General features: G+C 38.6%; 1 protein-coding gene across 4 annotated transcripts in view; it reads left to right on the forward strand.

The window, feature by feature from the left end:
* Positions 1–587: 587 nt before the first annotated feature.
* The window catches only part of UBE2E3 (ubiquitin conjugating enzyme E2 E3), an 89201-nt gene continuing 74337 nt past the window's right edge, over positions 588–15451 (forward strand). Inside the window, exons 1-3 of one of the 4 annotated variants that reach the window (XM_045806244.2) lie at positions 588–752; positions 2212–2430; positions 4217–4267. In XM_045806244.2, coding sequence (XP_045662200.2) covers positions 2237–2430; positions 4217–4267 — 245 coding nt within the window. In that variant the 5' untranslated portion in view covers positions 588–752; positions 2212–2236. Of the gene's footprint in view, positions 753–814; positions 1179–1354; positions 1586–1635; positions 1775–2211; positions 2431–4216; positions 4268–15451 lie in introns of those variants that run through there. The other 3 variants (XM_087861864.1, XM_087861866.1, XM_087861867.1) reach the window with 3 other exon arrangements.

Genomic DNA, 15451 nt, shown 5'->3' on the forward strand with positions numbered 1-15451 from the left:
GCAAGAAAGTCCCGTTTGAGCCTCCCTAACACCCTTCCTTCACTTTAAAAAATCTTGAGCAGGACATTTAAATAATGTTTTGGATTTTTAAGTTTTTAAAGCATCTGAAGGACTGTTCCCTTTGGTAGGCTGACGGCCAAAGAGAAGCAGAGATTGGTCCCCTGGTCTCTAAATCCTTTTTTCCTCCTTCAACGCCCTAGACCTCATCTTGCCCCTTTGGCTCCAAGGGGGCAAGAGGCAGCTTTCCTCCGCGGGCGTGCCTGGCCTCGTCCACGACACCCATTAGTTTCTAGCCTTCCAGGGCAGAGGGGGACTCCCGACCACGCGTCCAGGGCCCTTCCCCAGGCGTAGGTGCCTCGGGGTCCACGCAGGGCCCCAGCGCAGACAGATAGGATGTGGCCAGCCCTGGGGATGACCTCGGCGCGCCCGCCCCCAAAGCACCCCGGCCCCAGCCTGCGGGGCGGGTAGCCCAATGGGCAGCCTCGCTCCGGAGGCGGGCTCAGGCCGGAAGCCACCCCGCGGCACAGCGGCCCCACGAGACGGCGCCCGCGCCCCCGCCCTCTTCGGCACGGGCTCCACGGCCAAGGGCGGCAGGGGCCAGCCCGTTGGGTCCCCGCCGCGCTCTTTGTCCTGGCCGCGCGCGGGCGGACGCGTGCGCCCCCCGGGTGAAGGGAGGCGCGGAGAGAGCGCGCGGGAGCGCGCAGGAAGAGCTCGCGCCCGCCGGGCGCCGGGGGCGCGCGCCCCTCCGCCAGGCAAGCAGCGAGCACGCGCGCTGCCGCCGCGCCCGCCCCTCCCCCCGCGCTCGCCTCGGAACTTGCTGACTGCGCGGCCGGGAGGAGCCGAGCCGGGCGGCGGCGGCGGGAGGCCACAGCGCGCGGGGGTCTCCCGCGTCCCCTCCGCCTCGCCGGGAGCTCGCGCCCTCGCCCAGCCGAGCTCCTATCCCCCCTTTTTTCCGAAGGCGCTGGGCGGCGCCACCCTCCGGCCGGAGCCCGGCACTGCACAACCCCCTCCGACTTTCAATGTTCCACACTCCCCGGCCAGAGCCTCCTCGGCTTCTTTTTTTCCCTCCCCCCCCTTTCCCCCCCCCCAGCTGCCTCCATTTCCTTAAGGAAGGGTTTTTTTCTCTCTCCCTCCCCCACACCGTAGCGGCGCGCGAGCGGGCCGGGCGGGCGGCCGAGGTAAGGCGGCGGGGCCGGGGGGCCGCGTGGGGGGCGGCCGGGGCGGCGGCGGCGGCGGTGGGGGAGGGGGCGGGGGCGGGCAGCTTTGTTCGCGCCGGGCGCCCGCGCCGCCGGTGTCCGCGAGCCGCGGCGGGGCCGGCCGGGCTGCTCGCATCACTTGGCGCCCGGCGCGGTGAGCGCTGCCCGCGGCCCCCGCGCGGCCCTCCCCACAAAGGGCCGCGGAGCTGCGTGGCCGCCGCCGCCGGCCGCGGCTCGCCTCCGCGGGCGCGGAAATTTGTTGCACTTCTTGGGGCTTTGTTTGTTTGTTTTGCCTCTGATTTTTTTTTTTCGTTATTTTGGACAAAATGTCGGTCCGTGATGTAAAAATTGAGCGAGGAACCCTGATGGCATTGGGAGCTTTGCAGAAGGTGCAGTTTGGATTCTGCTTTTCCCAGGGTGGCAGCTCGGTCTTGGCCGGATGAATCTTCGCTGCTGGCCGTGGAAACGGCTAGAGCAGCTTGTTAGTTGATTTTTAAATTCCTAAGTGTTGTATTTAAAGGCTTACGTGCACAGAGGAGGAATCGCCACCTTAAATAAGCATATGGGCGATTAACAGGGTATGTTTTCCTCTCGGAAAGGGAATTTGGTAGCTTTGACCAATGTCAGTGTGTAAATATTTAGACGTTATTAGTGACTTTTTAACATTTTTCAGCGAGATCTGTTATTTACAGTGTGTCATATGTTATTAATGCTCGTTGCCTAAGTTCCCTGGCAAATCTGTTTCATGCCTTCTGAGAAAGTAGACAATTGATAGATTGTCCAAGGGATGGAAAAAAATGTGAGTGGGTTTTCTAACTTGAGTTCGGTAAATCCTTGAACGCTGGCGTTGTGAGACACATCACCTCCCCCTGTAACCTTGCTGTGTGATAAGTGTGAACACTTTGAAGTGTTTTTCATTAAAATACGATTTTAGGTGAATATTGAGAGAAGAAAATGCTATTGGTTTATTTCTTAGACTTAACATTTCCTTTCTCCCCCCTTTTCTCTTTAAAAGTTTTCCAAGAAATAAGTTCACCAAGATGTCCAGTGATAGGCAAAGGTCCGATGATGAGAGCCCCAGCACCAGCAGTGGTAGTTCAGATGCGGACCAACGAGACCCAGCCGCTCCAGAGCCTGAAGAACAGGAAGAAAGAAAACCTTCTGCCACCCAGCAGAAGAAAAACACCAAACTCTCTAGCAAAACCACTGCTAAGTTATCCACTAGTGCTAAAAGGTAATGTGTGGAAGGATTAAGCACATTATCAGGTTGTCTTCCAAATGTTTTTTTTTTTTTTTGGTTGTACATAAGTGGCATTGGTTCAAAAATATTTACTTCGTGATCACTTTTATTTGGACTTGAATGAGTTGTCATTCTTTAGGTGGTATATAAGCCACCTCCATAGAATTGTACTTTTAAGTGAACTTACTCTGTACTTTGGTAACTTCAGTAAGAGTGTCCTTGAGTAGAGCTTGGACTAACATTCTGACAGATTGTTTTAGGAGTTGGCAAGGAAAATTTGGTGAGCCCAAATTAGCTGGTACATTGAGGATGTTCCTTTTTATGAGTCATACTCTTCTTCATTGAAATTGACACTTCTAGAGATCAGTGTCTCTCCATGAAACTTAATGATTAGAAATGATTGTTTGCTACAAAATTTGTATAAATTCAAGGCCTTGGCTATATTTGAAAGCAGATTTAAAATTGTGCTCCAAATTTGCTTTCAGTTTTACAAACATGACTTTAAGTCATGCATCCAGGCACTACTATTTTGTAGTTAATTTATGGTTATGCCTTATATTTCTTGTGAATGCAAATAAAACCTATAAGTAGCCATTTACAATTTTGGGTGGCACTTGGCTATTGAAAACTTTCATTGTGCTTGTGACTCTTCACTCTGAAACTTGTGGATATGCTTGACATGTTAATACTCAACAGCAGAAGAAACATATTTTGTTGGGTATATATGAAAGGTCATTTGTTTCCTGTTGATTTATGTTATCTTTGATGGCAAAAAAAAGATTGTAAAGGGGACTCCATTGGTAGTAGTAGGGGAATATCCATGAATTCTATTAATTATACATCAAATATGTCTATAGCATTAGCCAGTACTGACATTTTGTTGATTTTTACTGATCACAACTGAAGGGAAAAGAAGATATAAAAACTGTTCAAATATTGTGTTCTGTAGTGATTTAGAAGTAATCTTATTTTTCTGTGGACTTTTACCTCTATCAATAACCAAGTAATAATAACTTGGGAATATTTTATTAAATAACATCCTTTTAAATAATTTAGAGTCCTCCTCAATTTGCTGTAATCTTGTTGAGGAACGTGTTAAACACATCTTAAGTTTTGAAAGCATTTTAAATTCGAATAAAATCAGAGAACTGCTTATTTCCCCCTTAACTAGGCTATATATCTTATTATTTCTTTCCTCCCAAATTTATTCAATTTTAGTGCTGTACTTAAAATTAAGGAAAACAGAATTGGTTAAATAAGAATGTCAGAGTCCTTTAGAAGTTTTTCACTGGTAAAGATGTTTGTAAATTTTAAACTTTTTTTGACATAAAATATTGTCAAACTGTTAATGTACTCATGTAATAGCTTGTTAATTCTTACCTCTGTAAAAGTGACTTGAAGTCATTGTCAAATATTGTAGTGCTTTCCCTCCTCCCTTCTTGTCTCATTTGCATATAAGCTTGAAAAGAGAATTTCTTTGGTAAAAAGTGTTTTAAAATAGATTTTATATCCTTTATTGAATACTAGTAGAGGACTATTTCTCAAATCAGGTGTGAATGTCATACTTATTTACAGTAGCAAGTGAGAAAAAAAGCTGCAAAGTTTCTGTTAAGGGATTTGGGTTATGCCTCTGAGAACAAAGAGGAAGCAGCCATGTTAGCATTACTGAAGGCAGAGCCAGCCTTGCATTTAACTGCATGGTGGTAGAGGGCAGTGTAATTCCCCGGTTATTCTGTAGACTATCTCAAATCCTTTTTGTCTGTTTTCATTTCACTAACAGAATTCAGAAGGAGCTAGCTGAAATAACTCTTGATCCTCCTCCTAACTGCAGGTAAGAAACAAATTTTGTTGTTTTGATTACAAAATGTGGGAAAATATCCTGAGATTAATGTATCGGCTTTGGATATGTGTGCTGCAGAAGAAGCTACATTTGCTTCTCTTCAGCTTTGCAAGTGGATTAAATAAAAATTGTCTAAGGTGAATTAAACAAGTTTGGGGGAAAATACTCTTTAGCATGTATCCTACATTTTAGATTTCTGAGTATACTGATTTTGTGCTTCTTACTGAGATTAGTGTGAATGGTGCTGATTTTTGTTCTCTTGTAACATTTCTGTAGAGTGTTTATTCAGAAGTACATTGCAGAAACTTCTAAAATTTTGCTAAGCTTTAAAGTTACTGCTTGTGTGCAATCTGAACTGACCTTCCAAATTTAGAAATTGCTGAATGTGGTGTTACAGAATGTAAATGCGGTAAACAAGAGTATAGTTTCTGTTTGATTTATTCCGTAACGTGCCTTAAGGACAAATTTTATGTGCTAAGCTAATGCTTTTAGTTGTTTTCTAGTGAATGCATTGTTGGAATTATTTACATTTTAATCAAATGTCTTAATTACTTGGGAAGATTCTTAGTAATTTTGGTCCTTGAAATATGTGTATGAAAAGGAGTAAATGAATTTGTAGGAGGAATTCATTTCAGTGAAACTCATGTAGAATAATTTAAAATTGTTGGTTGGTGTAAGGTGCATTAAAAGTAACTGGGTGATAATTTTGTTCATAAACGTTTTTTCAGTTTGTCTTACTTAGTGTTCTGTTTTCAGCAGTGACTGTATGGCTTCCAAAATTCATCAGACTTAGAAAAAACAGTTTTGTAGATAATTTGCGTACAGATATGTGCTCAAGAGTGAGAGTGGTGGCTAGATATAAGGCAGTGTTATGGTTTGTTATGAAAATGTTTTCTCGTCCTACTTGTATTTTTGCTATAAGTTGTGTTCACTTGCGATGATCAGACCTATCTCTGAAGTCTACTTGAGACACAATTGGGTTTAATTCAATTGCTTCTTGTGTGTATTAACCAGATTCTTAGATAAGGTGATCTGATCCTGATTTATTCAGTGAATTAACGGTTTTACTCATATTTATAATTCCCTATTTCAGTTCAAAAGGCAAACATGAATGTAACTAATTTTAAACAGGTAGTGGTGTGTCAGATCTCAAAGGATTAAGAGCTGTGCTGTCCAGTACTGCATCCACTAGCCACTTGTGGCTCTTGACCACTTTAGTTGTCCAAAATGTGATGTGCTCTAAGTGTAAAATATATGTCGCATTTTGAAAACTTAGTATGAAGAAAAGAATGTAAAATACCTTATTGATTTTTAAAAGTATCTATTACATGTTTAAATGATAATATGTTGGATATGTTGAGTTATATAAAATGTTTTAAAATTTTACTTTTTTACCATTTTACTGTGGTTATTAGAAAATTTAAAATTACATCTGTGCCTTATATTACATTTCTGTTGAACAGTGCTGCTTTAGAGAATAAATAAATCAGAGTATTCCTTCCAGCCTTCTCATTGGTGTGTCAAATCTGTAGTCAGTTAGTGAGGTCAAGTTAAATTTGCCCTCTGAAAGATCACTTAACTTGCAGAGTATATTCTAATATTTTCCTTTGTAGAAGATATAAAGATCTATCAATTCAAAACTCTTAAATGTTTTAAAATTGCATGTAAGGTCAAACATTTTTAAAGGTTTCTGTTGATCTTTTGCAAATAGCACAAACTAGCGTACGTGCCTAAATCTAGAGAGCCCAGTAGATGTGTTGAATGCCCTTGGAGCAGTAGCATAGCGTTGCAGTTGCTGAAGAAGGATGCTTTACATGTTTAACCCAGTAATGGTTCCACAAGGTCACTGAGGATTCTGGTACAGGAAGTAGAATGTTTCTAGGACGCAGAAAGTTTAACTTGTTTATTTTTCTGTTTATATGCTGTATTTCATTTCAGTCCATGAAGTAATGCTTCACACAGAGTGATCAGTGAAATAGCGACCTGTGGTCTTAGGAACAATATCATGGACTACATCATCTGTACTTTCCCTGGTCACAGCCTGTGATGATTGTAAACTATTGCAAATTACATATTTCAATTCTCTAGTTCTTTTAATATTTGAATTTCTTTGTGGCTGTGTGACTAAAGAAAAAACAAACAGAAAATTAAGTCTTAACAAGGAACTGGGAGAAGTTGTGTCTTACTAGTTTGGGGACCGTCTTCTTCATATGCCTGACGTGTAAAATAGCGAGATACTTTTGTGTCTTTTATTTTAAGTGTCTAGTAATTTTTTGGGGTAGAAGATTATCTAGTTCTTGTCCTTGAGCAAGAATTGAGTGTTTAGTGGACGCATTTTAGCATTTTGACACCTAAGTCTGAATTTGTGTTGTATTTTTACTTTCATATCAGATACATGACAGATTGTGGTGTTTTGTAATTCACAGGTGCATGGGTGAGAATTTTAGCTTTACAGTGCTTGTACAGTTTAAATCTGAGGAAGGTGTAGGAGAATGTATGTTATAATTTAAAATGGGATTCTATATTAATAAATTCTAAAATGTGTGAATTCATATTGTTTGAAGTCTATGAAACCTAATACTTTTTTGACTTTGATATTTGACTTTCATGTGTAGCTAATTAATCAGAATTCCATTATGGTTTTGAAAATAATTTTTACAAGCTTGTCAAAGTATGTGACAGATTTAATTCTTCCTCAGGGAAGAAATGTAAAGTATATCTGTGTACATTCAGGAAAAAGTTGATTGAAATACAAGGAGACTCAGCAAAACTAAAATTACTCAGATGAGACTAAGAATTCTCTTAGATCCCTTCCTACTTCCTGTGTTTTATTAATAAAATATCCTTTTTCTTATATGTTCCCTTATTATTATATAGAAGTGTCTAACATGTACACCGAGAGTGATCTTAGGATAGACGTAACTTTTGAATTAAGTGTGTCGCTTTAAAAAGGTTTGAATATATTTTGATAGTAATGATACTTCTTTTCCTGATAGTATAAAAGTTTGATAAAATGTTATTTCCAATGATTTGATGGCATTTAAGTTTTTAGGTATTGGAGTTCCTTAATTCTAAACATAGGGATTTAATATTTATGTAGTGGCTTTAATTTATATTGTTTACGTACTGTATTCTAAATTATGGTGTAAATAGTACATACATCAATGAGAATGAAGGGAAGTTGTGTTATGGGCATTTCCCTGTTTTGGGAGAAAGTGATTGACTAGAATTGTTGAGCAATGTGCTATTAAGACATTTATGTTCCCTCTGTTTCCCAAAGGGTGTCCTTGTCCTTTCACGGTAACCACTTATACAAGTGGCAAACATTTAGGAAGTTGCTGGATTTTTAACTTAACCTCTAGTTCTTTCCATATATGAGAAGGCACAAATATACACTGTTAAACTACTCTTCAATATGTTGAGATCGAATCTGTGTTAAAGTTAGATATTCAGGAGTATTTGTAAATAGTTTTTGGATGTGGGAAAGGCCTTTTTGGGAAGGAGATGTAGTAGTATCAAGTTATTACAGTATTACTAATATGTGTGCTTGCAGAACTTGAAAGGTATATATAATACTTGTAAATTTTGCTAACATCCTTCTTTTAAAAACAAAATTAATACAAGAAGCAATTAAGTTCTAAACCAGAAGCCGGCAAGTCTTCATTTCCTCATAAGCCTCTCATTGTCTAACTGTGGGTGAACTCTACCTCGTGCAGGTTACCACCACTTGCCGCCATTTTCTAGGGTAGACTAGAACTTTGCTGCGCATAGGGTGATCTTCAGATCAGCAGTGTCTGTCTCACAGGTAAGATTGTTAGAAATGCAGAATCTCACTTCCCCTACTGCAGAAGTACTGAATCAGAAACTGAATTTCAGCAAGATTCCCAGGTGAATTGTGTGTATATTAAGGTTTCAAAAACATTGGTCTGAGTTCAAATGCCTAGTCTGCCTCTTATTAGTTGTGTTACTTTACATCAGTTAGGATGTATTTCTGTCTTTTAGTTTTCTTAAATGTAAACTGGAAATTAAAATAATCCCCCCCATAGGGTTATTATGATGATTAAATGAGTTAGTATGTTTTAAAGTTTTGTAATGGTGTAAATTGGGTCAATAATGTGACCACCCATGCCCTCACTCTTGCTGGCATTTTCTCCAGTGGGTCAACATCATACTATAGGAGTAATTTAATTTTAAGCAGTTTAGCGCCTATTTATTTGAGAACACATCAAGGAAATTTTGTGTGTATATATATACACACACACACACATATATATACACACACACACATATATATATGGAAAGGAATTCCTTGGAACTTGACCAAAAAAGAAAATTAATCTAAGGACTTTGGGCAAAGATGAAGAAATAGTATATTCCTTTTTAAAAGAATATGCATAAGGTTAATGATACTTAATTCACTAAAGAATACCCTGATTCTATCTGCGGTAAATTATAATGAAAAATTTTAAAATAAGGGTGATAGTTATGTTTTCCCTTTTAAATACCCTGTTTAGATTCTGAACTGATATAGTTTGTCAGTTACCTAAACATAGCAATTTTTTCCTTGTCTATGATTTTGGAAGCTTTTTGTAATAATCAAAAGGTAATAATCAAAATAACATGTGATGTTTACATAACTTAGTTGGTTGCTTATATAGCCCTTTATTTAATTTAATTTAATTTTATTTTGGTGGGGGGCAAAGGGAGATGGAGAGAGAGAATCTTAATGAGCAGGCTTCATGCCCAGGGCAGAGCCCAACTTGGGGCTTGAGCTCAAAACCCTGAGATCATGACCTGAGATGAAATCGCGAATTGGGAGGCTTAACCTACTGAGACACCGCAGTGCCCCTACAGTGCTTGATTTCAAAGCCTTCACATATGTAGATAGATTGCCCTTTTCTTTTCTATACATGTGATTGTTGTTATTGTTGATATTAGCAGTGTGTGCTGTGTGAAGGAGGATACCCTCTTTTGTATAACGAAATTGCATCTCTTTAGTCCTTTTATTTTCAACTCTTCAAAAAAAAGTTAGAACTCCCTTTTTATGAAAATTAAATCTTAATTGGAAGCTCACTTTCTAAAACAGATAAATGTAGAACTACTCTGATTAAAGGTGTTTTCCATACCACCCCGCTGTGGTCATCTACTGATGGATAGTCCTTATTATTTTATTAATTAAATTTTGGCATCTGCACAGACTGTCAAAAATCATGAGAATTTTTTTTGAGACTTGGGCATTACTGATAATTTTAGGTGATGATTTATGTTTCGTTAAGCTAATATGAGCCTCAACACAGCTGTAATACGTAATACAGTATGTCGATGCGGTATACTGTAATTATTTACTTGTTTGTCTGCCTTCTGCAGTAGAAAGTGTCCCTTTGAAAGGAGGATGGTCTTACATATTTCTGTAACTCTTGATTTTACACTGTGTTTTACATGTGAAAGATTGTTAAATTAATAGATAAATTTAAGTCTGTCAAATGGACAGGAATAGAAATTCCAGGCAAAACTGACTTTGGATTGGAGAAGATCTATTAAAAATCCCATATAGGGCACCTCGGTGGCTCAGTCAGTTAAGTGTCTGCCTTCGGCTCAGGTCATGATCCCAGGGTCCTGGGATCAAGCCCCACTTTGGGCTCCCTGCTCAGTGGAGAGCCTGCTTCTCCCTTCTCCCTCTGATCTCTCTCTCACATAAATAAATAAAATCTTAAAAAAAACCCTCATATATTCTTTACTTTTTTTCATAGTTATGATTTTTAGTGTGATTGTTCAAAGGCATTTAGCTCCTGTTTCTATTACAAAAGGAAATTGATAATTACAGTAAGTCTAATTATTTGTCTCATATGTGCCAGCGCAGCAGGAGGACCCAGTGCTGTTGTGACTAAAAACTTTTTCCAAACGAGTGACATGATTGTAAACAATATTTTTCCCCCCAAAGGTCACGTTTTTATTAGGGACCTATTATGTTCAAAGCAGATAATATAGTTAGAAAGTAGGTGAATACTGTGTGTGTTTACTACCAATTGTTTTGTCACTTTCTGTAGTTAACCAATTGGTACCTTATTCCCTCCTTGAAAAGAGTTGCTGTAACAACAGATGGATGTGTTTAGTTACAAGAAAATCAACAAATCTTTCTTGCTTTGAGTGCAGGGGCATTCACATTGAGAATGGAGAGCTTGATCTGCCATTCTCATCTTCCTTACAAAATAAGGATTAAAAACATGATAAAACCGCTTGTAGATTTAGAGAAATAGAAGTGATTTTTTTTCTTCCTATACTGCTTTTGACAGGGAAGTATATTTGGCATTTTATTGGAATCTGGAGAAGAAAGTCTCTTTAAACTTTTATTCTTTCTCTAGCCTCTAGATCAGTGGTTCTCAACTGGGGGTGATTTTTGCCTCCCTACTCCTCCCTACCAGCTCCACCTCCCTCAAAAAACAAAAGCCCTAAGGAACAGTTGTCAATGCCTGGAGACTTTTTTGGTTTCTCAACTGGGGGAAGGCGGGTTGCTACTGATATTTAGTGAGTAGAGGTCCACGATGCTGCTAAATGCCCTGCAGTGTGTAGGATAACCCCTCTGCAACAGAGTCATCTGGACTAAAACGTCAGTAGTGCTCAGGTTGAGAAATCCTGCCGTAGATACTTACTCTGATAGCTTGCCGCCTGAATTATTGCATAGTTTTCTTTTTACCATTTTCCTATCTTATTAGTGATGACTGCTAGTACATTCTCCTACACCTTCCTCAGAGCTCATGGCTCTACCTCCCACTACTCCCATGCTATGGTTTACATTTACTGTATATTTTTTGACATATGTGTATGTTGTTTTTTATGTCAAACCACAGGAATGGCTACCTTGAATACCTGTTAAATTATGGTCTGTTGAGGCCAGAAATGCTTTCGGCAGTATTTTCATTTCTTTTCTGTCTTCTACCAGTTAATTATACCCCTGAATGATCTACCTTTAGGCTGTTGTATCTGTGTTCTACCAGAAAAATTGAAGTACAATGCATTAAGGGGAAATACCATTGAAAAATCATCAAAATTCAGCCTTACATTGAATTACAAACAGGTTAGAAAGCCATGCTCTTGATTTGGTTTTAAGTTTTCATCATTAAGACAGTACAGAGATTATTCACTTCTATTATTGTTCTAAGTCCACAATCTTTTATTTCCAACCCTTGGGGCCAGATGTGTTTTAGAGTACAGAAAATTTTAGATTTTAGAAAGGGAATACGATGTGTTTGCTGTATCCCAGTGGGATCTTCAAACACATAAGATTTCTCCACCAAAAGTGTATGAATATTTATACTAAATGGATAAGTAGAGACTACAAGTAGTTTCAGGTTAGTTCATGTTTGCTGTTGCTGCCAAATTATTTCTCTCCAAACTTATTTTAAAAACCTTTGGTTTTTAGAGCTTTTGGGATTCCAGAATTGTGGATAAGCAATTGTGGTCCTGCGCTGCCTGTGTTAAAATGACAATGAACTGCAGCCACTTATATGAAAGAGTGGAAGTTGGTCTGCTTTCTTTTTTTTTTTTTAATATTTTATTTATTTGACAGAGAGAGACACAGTGAGAGAGGAAACACAAGCAGAGGGAGAGGGAGAAGCCTGAACCACCCAGGCGCCCCTTCTTTCCTTTCTTTTACCTATTTCCTAATAGCAGTTTTCAGTTTCTCACTTTTTGTTTTTGGATAATTGCTTTTGTTGTTGTTGTTATATGACTTGTATGTTAATTAGAAAAAAAGTTAACTCTTGATTTTAGAATTCTTTCCGCCTAAGGTGAAACTATATATATCCATTTCTTTTTAAGTTCTGTATATTGGATTACTTTTCCACTTTGTTACTAAATATTGTCTTTTAATCATTCCATTTTTTTCTAAATGTACAGAATTACACCGAAAGCAAGACATCCTTTAATACTTAAACACGGGACTTGCCATTTTTATGTATGCGTTTTGTCCTGCAGCCTTTGAGTACAATTGGGCAATAAAAGGATACATTAAATTTTGCTGTGTTGAGTTAACAAACCAACCTAGAAGGCTTATAACCGTAAACATACAAAGGTTTATTTCTCTTGCTCATATGAAGTCCACTGTGGGTCCAGGAGCTCTCCTGGGTAGCTAGCTTTTCCACGTGTGGACTCAGATCTATGCTTCTTGCATCTTGTAGCTCTGCCTTTTGAAACATGTGTCCACGCAAGAGAGTTGGAGGGTCTTCTGCCAGCTTTTAAGTGCTTTGGTCTGGAAGTAAGACCTGAATTAATCACATGGCCTCAGCTAACTGTAACTAACTTCCAACAAGGTGGCTGGAGAATGTGGGGGAGCATATGAGTATTCAGTGAGAAATCAGTTTTTCTGCCACAAAGGATGTATACTTCCATGAATAGATGACTTTCACTCTTACTTCAAAGAGGAAATAATTGAGCATCCAGCCTGACACTGTACTGGATTCCATAGTATAGTACATATTAATACACTAACTTGTTTAATTCTCAAAAGAACCCTCTAAAAAATCATTCTTGTTAAGATTTCAAAACTGAATCTTAGAATAGTTGAGAAAATTGCCAAATGTCACATATGTAGTGCATATATATAACAGATGTGGGGCAAAAATCTAGGTTTACATTTTGACATAAAAGTAAGCACTTCTGCTTTTGTACACTGCTGCTTGAGAGATCTGGTAAAAACAGTTGATTATGGGTCTGTAGGTACATGCTTAGTGTAAGTATATCTCTTGTTTGTTTAGAGTTTCTTGAAGGGTCCAAAAATACTGTTCTTTGTAGGGTTTTAGGACCTGGCATGTAAGGTCCAGCTGGTGAGTTGGAGAAAGAAAAGAGTTTCTCCTTCTTTGGCTTAGGGGTGCTAAGCTTTCTTACCTTTTTTTTTTTCCTTAATAATCATTTAAGCTCCCCCCCCCCCCACACCGGGAGCATTCCCCGGTTGTCACCTCTCTTGCCTTATTCTCTTCCCCTGTAAGAAAGAAGGTCAGGGACTGAGTATGATCATAACGGAAAAGGCAAATCTTTGTTCTCTGCCTTGTAGTTCTTTGTGTATGGCTTTCCTGTGGGCAAAGGAATATCTTTAAATCTACCTCTGCTTTTTTCTCTGGGGTATTGTGAAGCAGTCCATGTTTATGAATTGCTTTGAAGTTGGAAAAAATCCCTCTGCAGATAAGAATTCCTAGCTTTATGGAAAAATGTCCCAATCACAGGATTTTAGGAGAATTTGAATGTTGATTTCTCAGCAGCATGTGCACTTACTATTTTTTGATACTGGCACCAGCTCTCACTTTTTAACAAATTTGGCTTCATGTTAGAGTCCTCTTAATTTTGTCTTGTTTTTTATAGTTTCATAGTTCATTTAATCACTGTTTTTCCTAAATTTGTGAATTTATACAGAAATTATTCCCAGATAGTAGTATGGGGATTTGCTTTTTTCTTATGAGTCTCTTTGGGAAAGAAGCTGGTCCATGTAGCAAAACAGACCTACGAATGTTCTCAGAGTACCTGCTAGGTTTATATAGTTTGTTTTAGATTAATAAAACTAATGAGTTTAATGAATCAATCTGTGCCTTGCATTTTGTCTAAAGGCAGTCTTAAAGTTAAATTCTAAAGGTTTGACATTTTATTCTTTGTTGACATTTCATTGGTTTTATAAGGGTGTGTAGGTAAACAATATAAGCTTATATATAGCACCTGTTTTGGGTGTGATGGTCAGTAGGAAGCGATTAACCTCAAAAAGAATAGCAAGAGGGCAGATTTCTGGGATCATTACATTAAAAAAAAAATTTCAGTCCTTTTCTTGGTCCTGAGTGTATGTTATGATTAATTTAGTGGTTATTTGCGGCAAACAAAACTGAAAGGAATTGTGGCATTTCCATCTTCATTCATTGTCTGTGGTTTAGTCTGCCCGTTTTGGAGGGATTTGGACCAGTTATGCCCTTCCAAAGTTTCTTTGCTGCTTCACTGTCCCAGAGCAAATAAACTTTGTCATTCTGTTTAACTTCTAGCTTGTCTGGGGAAAAATAAAGACATCTCTTGTCTGAAATTGCTTTTGGGAGTATAGCTCCACATGTTTCGGTCTGAATGAAAGGCCTAGGGAAACATGAATTTTGTTACCTTTTTATTTTATTTTTCTTTACTTATAAATCATCATGATGATCCTCCCTTTACATCCACGCCTCTCACTTTTTATAAACAACATTCATTCCCTTTCTGAGGGTGGTTATTTGTAGTTCGTTTTGCCATTTACAATCTTACAGGTCCTTTACAAATGGATCATTTTTTCACATTAAATTTTAGTAGGTCAAGAATCCATTTATTCAGGGTCCCCAAGAGACTCGATCTCAGAAGATTGTGGCTACATGTTTTTTTATGGCTTCCTATTGCTTTCTGTAGTCTTCTCAATTTAAACAGTAGCAACAACAAAATATAGGGGGTACCATAAGGCCTTGGCTTTATGGTTTTATTTTTGTTTCACACTTGTTTCTAAGGGTATTGGTAGTATTTGTTGGATTTGTGATATATATGCTTGTGGTAAATATACCTGCTATCACAGTGAGGAAAAATCTGGCATTCGATGGGTTTGAACACAAACTTAGATGCATGTGTTCCATGTGGAATTCAATGGCAGTTTTAACAAGTATACCTTTAGATTTTCTTTACTTTATTTACACCATTGTCTGTTTAAAATTTTAAAAGACATTTCTGTTATATCTTCCCAGATGCTTAATATCCCCATATCCATTAGAGGACTATGCCAAGCAGTCATTTTGTTCTTTTTTTAAAACTCTAAAATAAACATGTTGCAAATGATTGCTTTCCTCTCCTGCTGAGGTTTCTTAGTTTTTTTAAATTAACTTTTTATTATGGAAGATTTGAAACATATATGAAAGTAAACAGACTATTATGTTGAATCCCTGTGTAGCCTTCACCCAATTTCAGTAGTTACCAACACTTGACCAGTCTTGTTTCATCTGTAATTCCATCCATTTCACCCTCTCATATTACACCTAAGCAAATCTCAGACATCATTTCATCTGCATTTTTAAAGAACAGATATTTTGCTGTGTATTTTCAAAAAATAGGGACTCTTTTTAGCTTAACTACAATGTCATTAACCCACCTACATTTTTTAAATCTAAGGTCCTTAATTGTTCAAATTTACAA

The sequence above is a fragment of the Ursus americanus genome, chromosome 1 (assembly GCF_024610735.1).
Source record: "Ursus americanus isolate L20-20 chromosome 1, mUrsAme1.1.p, whole genome shotgun sequence".
In the NCBI taxonomy this organism is placed as follows: domain Eukaryota; kingdom Metazoa; phylum Chordata; class Mammalia; order Carnivora; family Ursidae; genus Ursus; species Ursus americanus.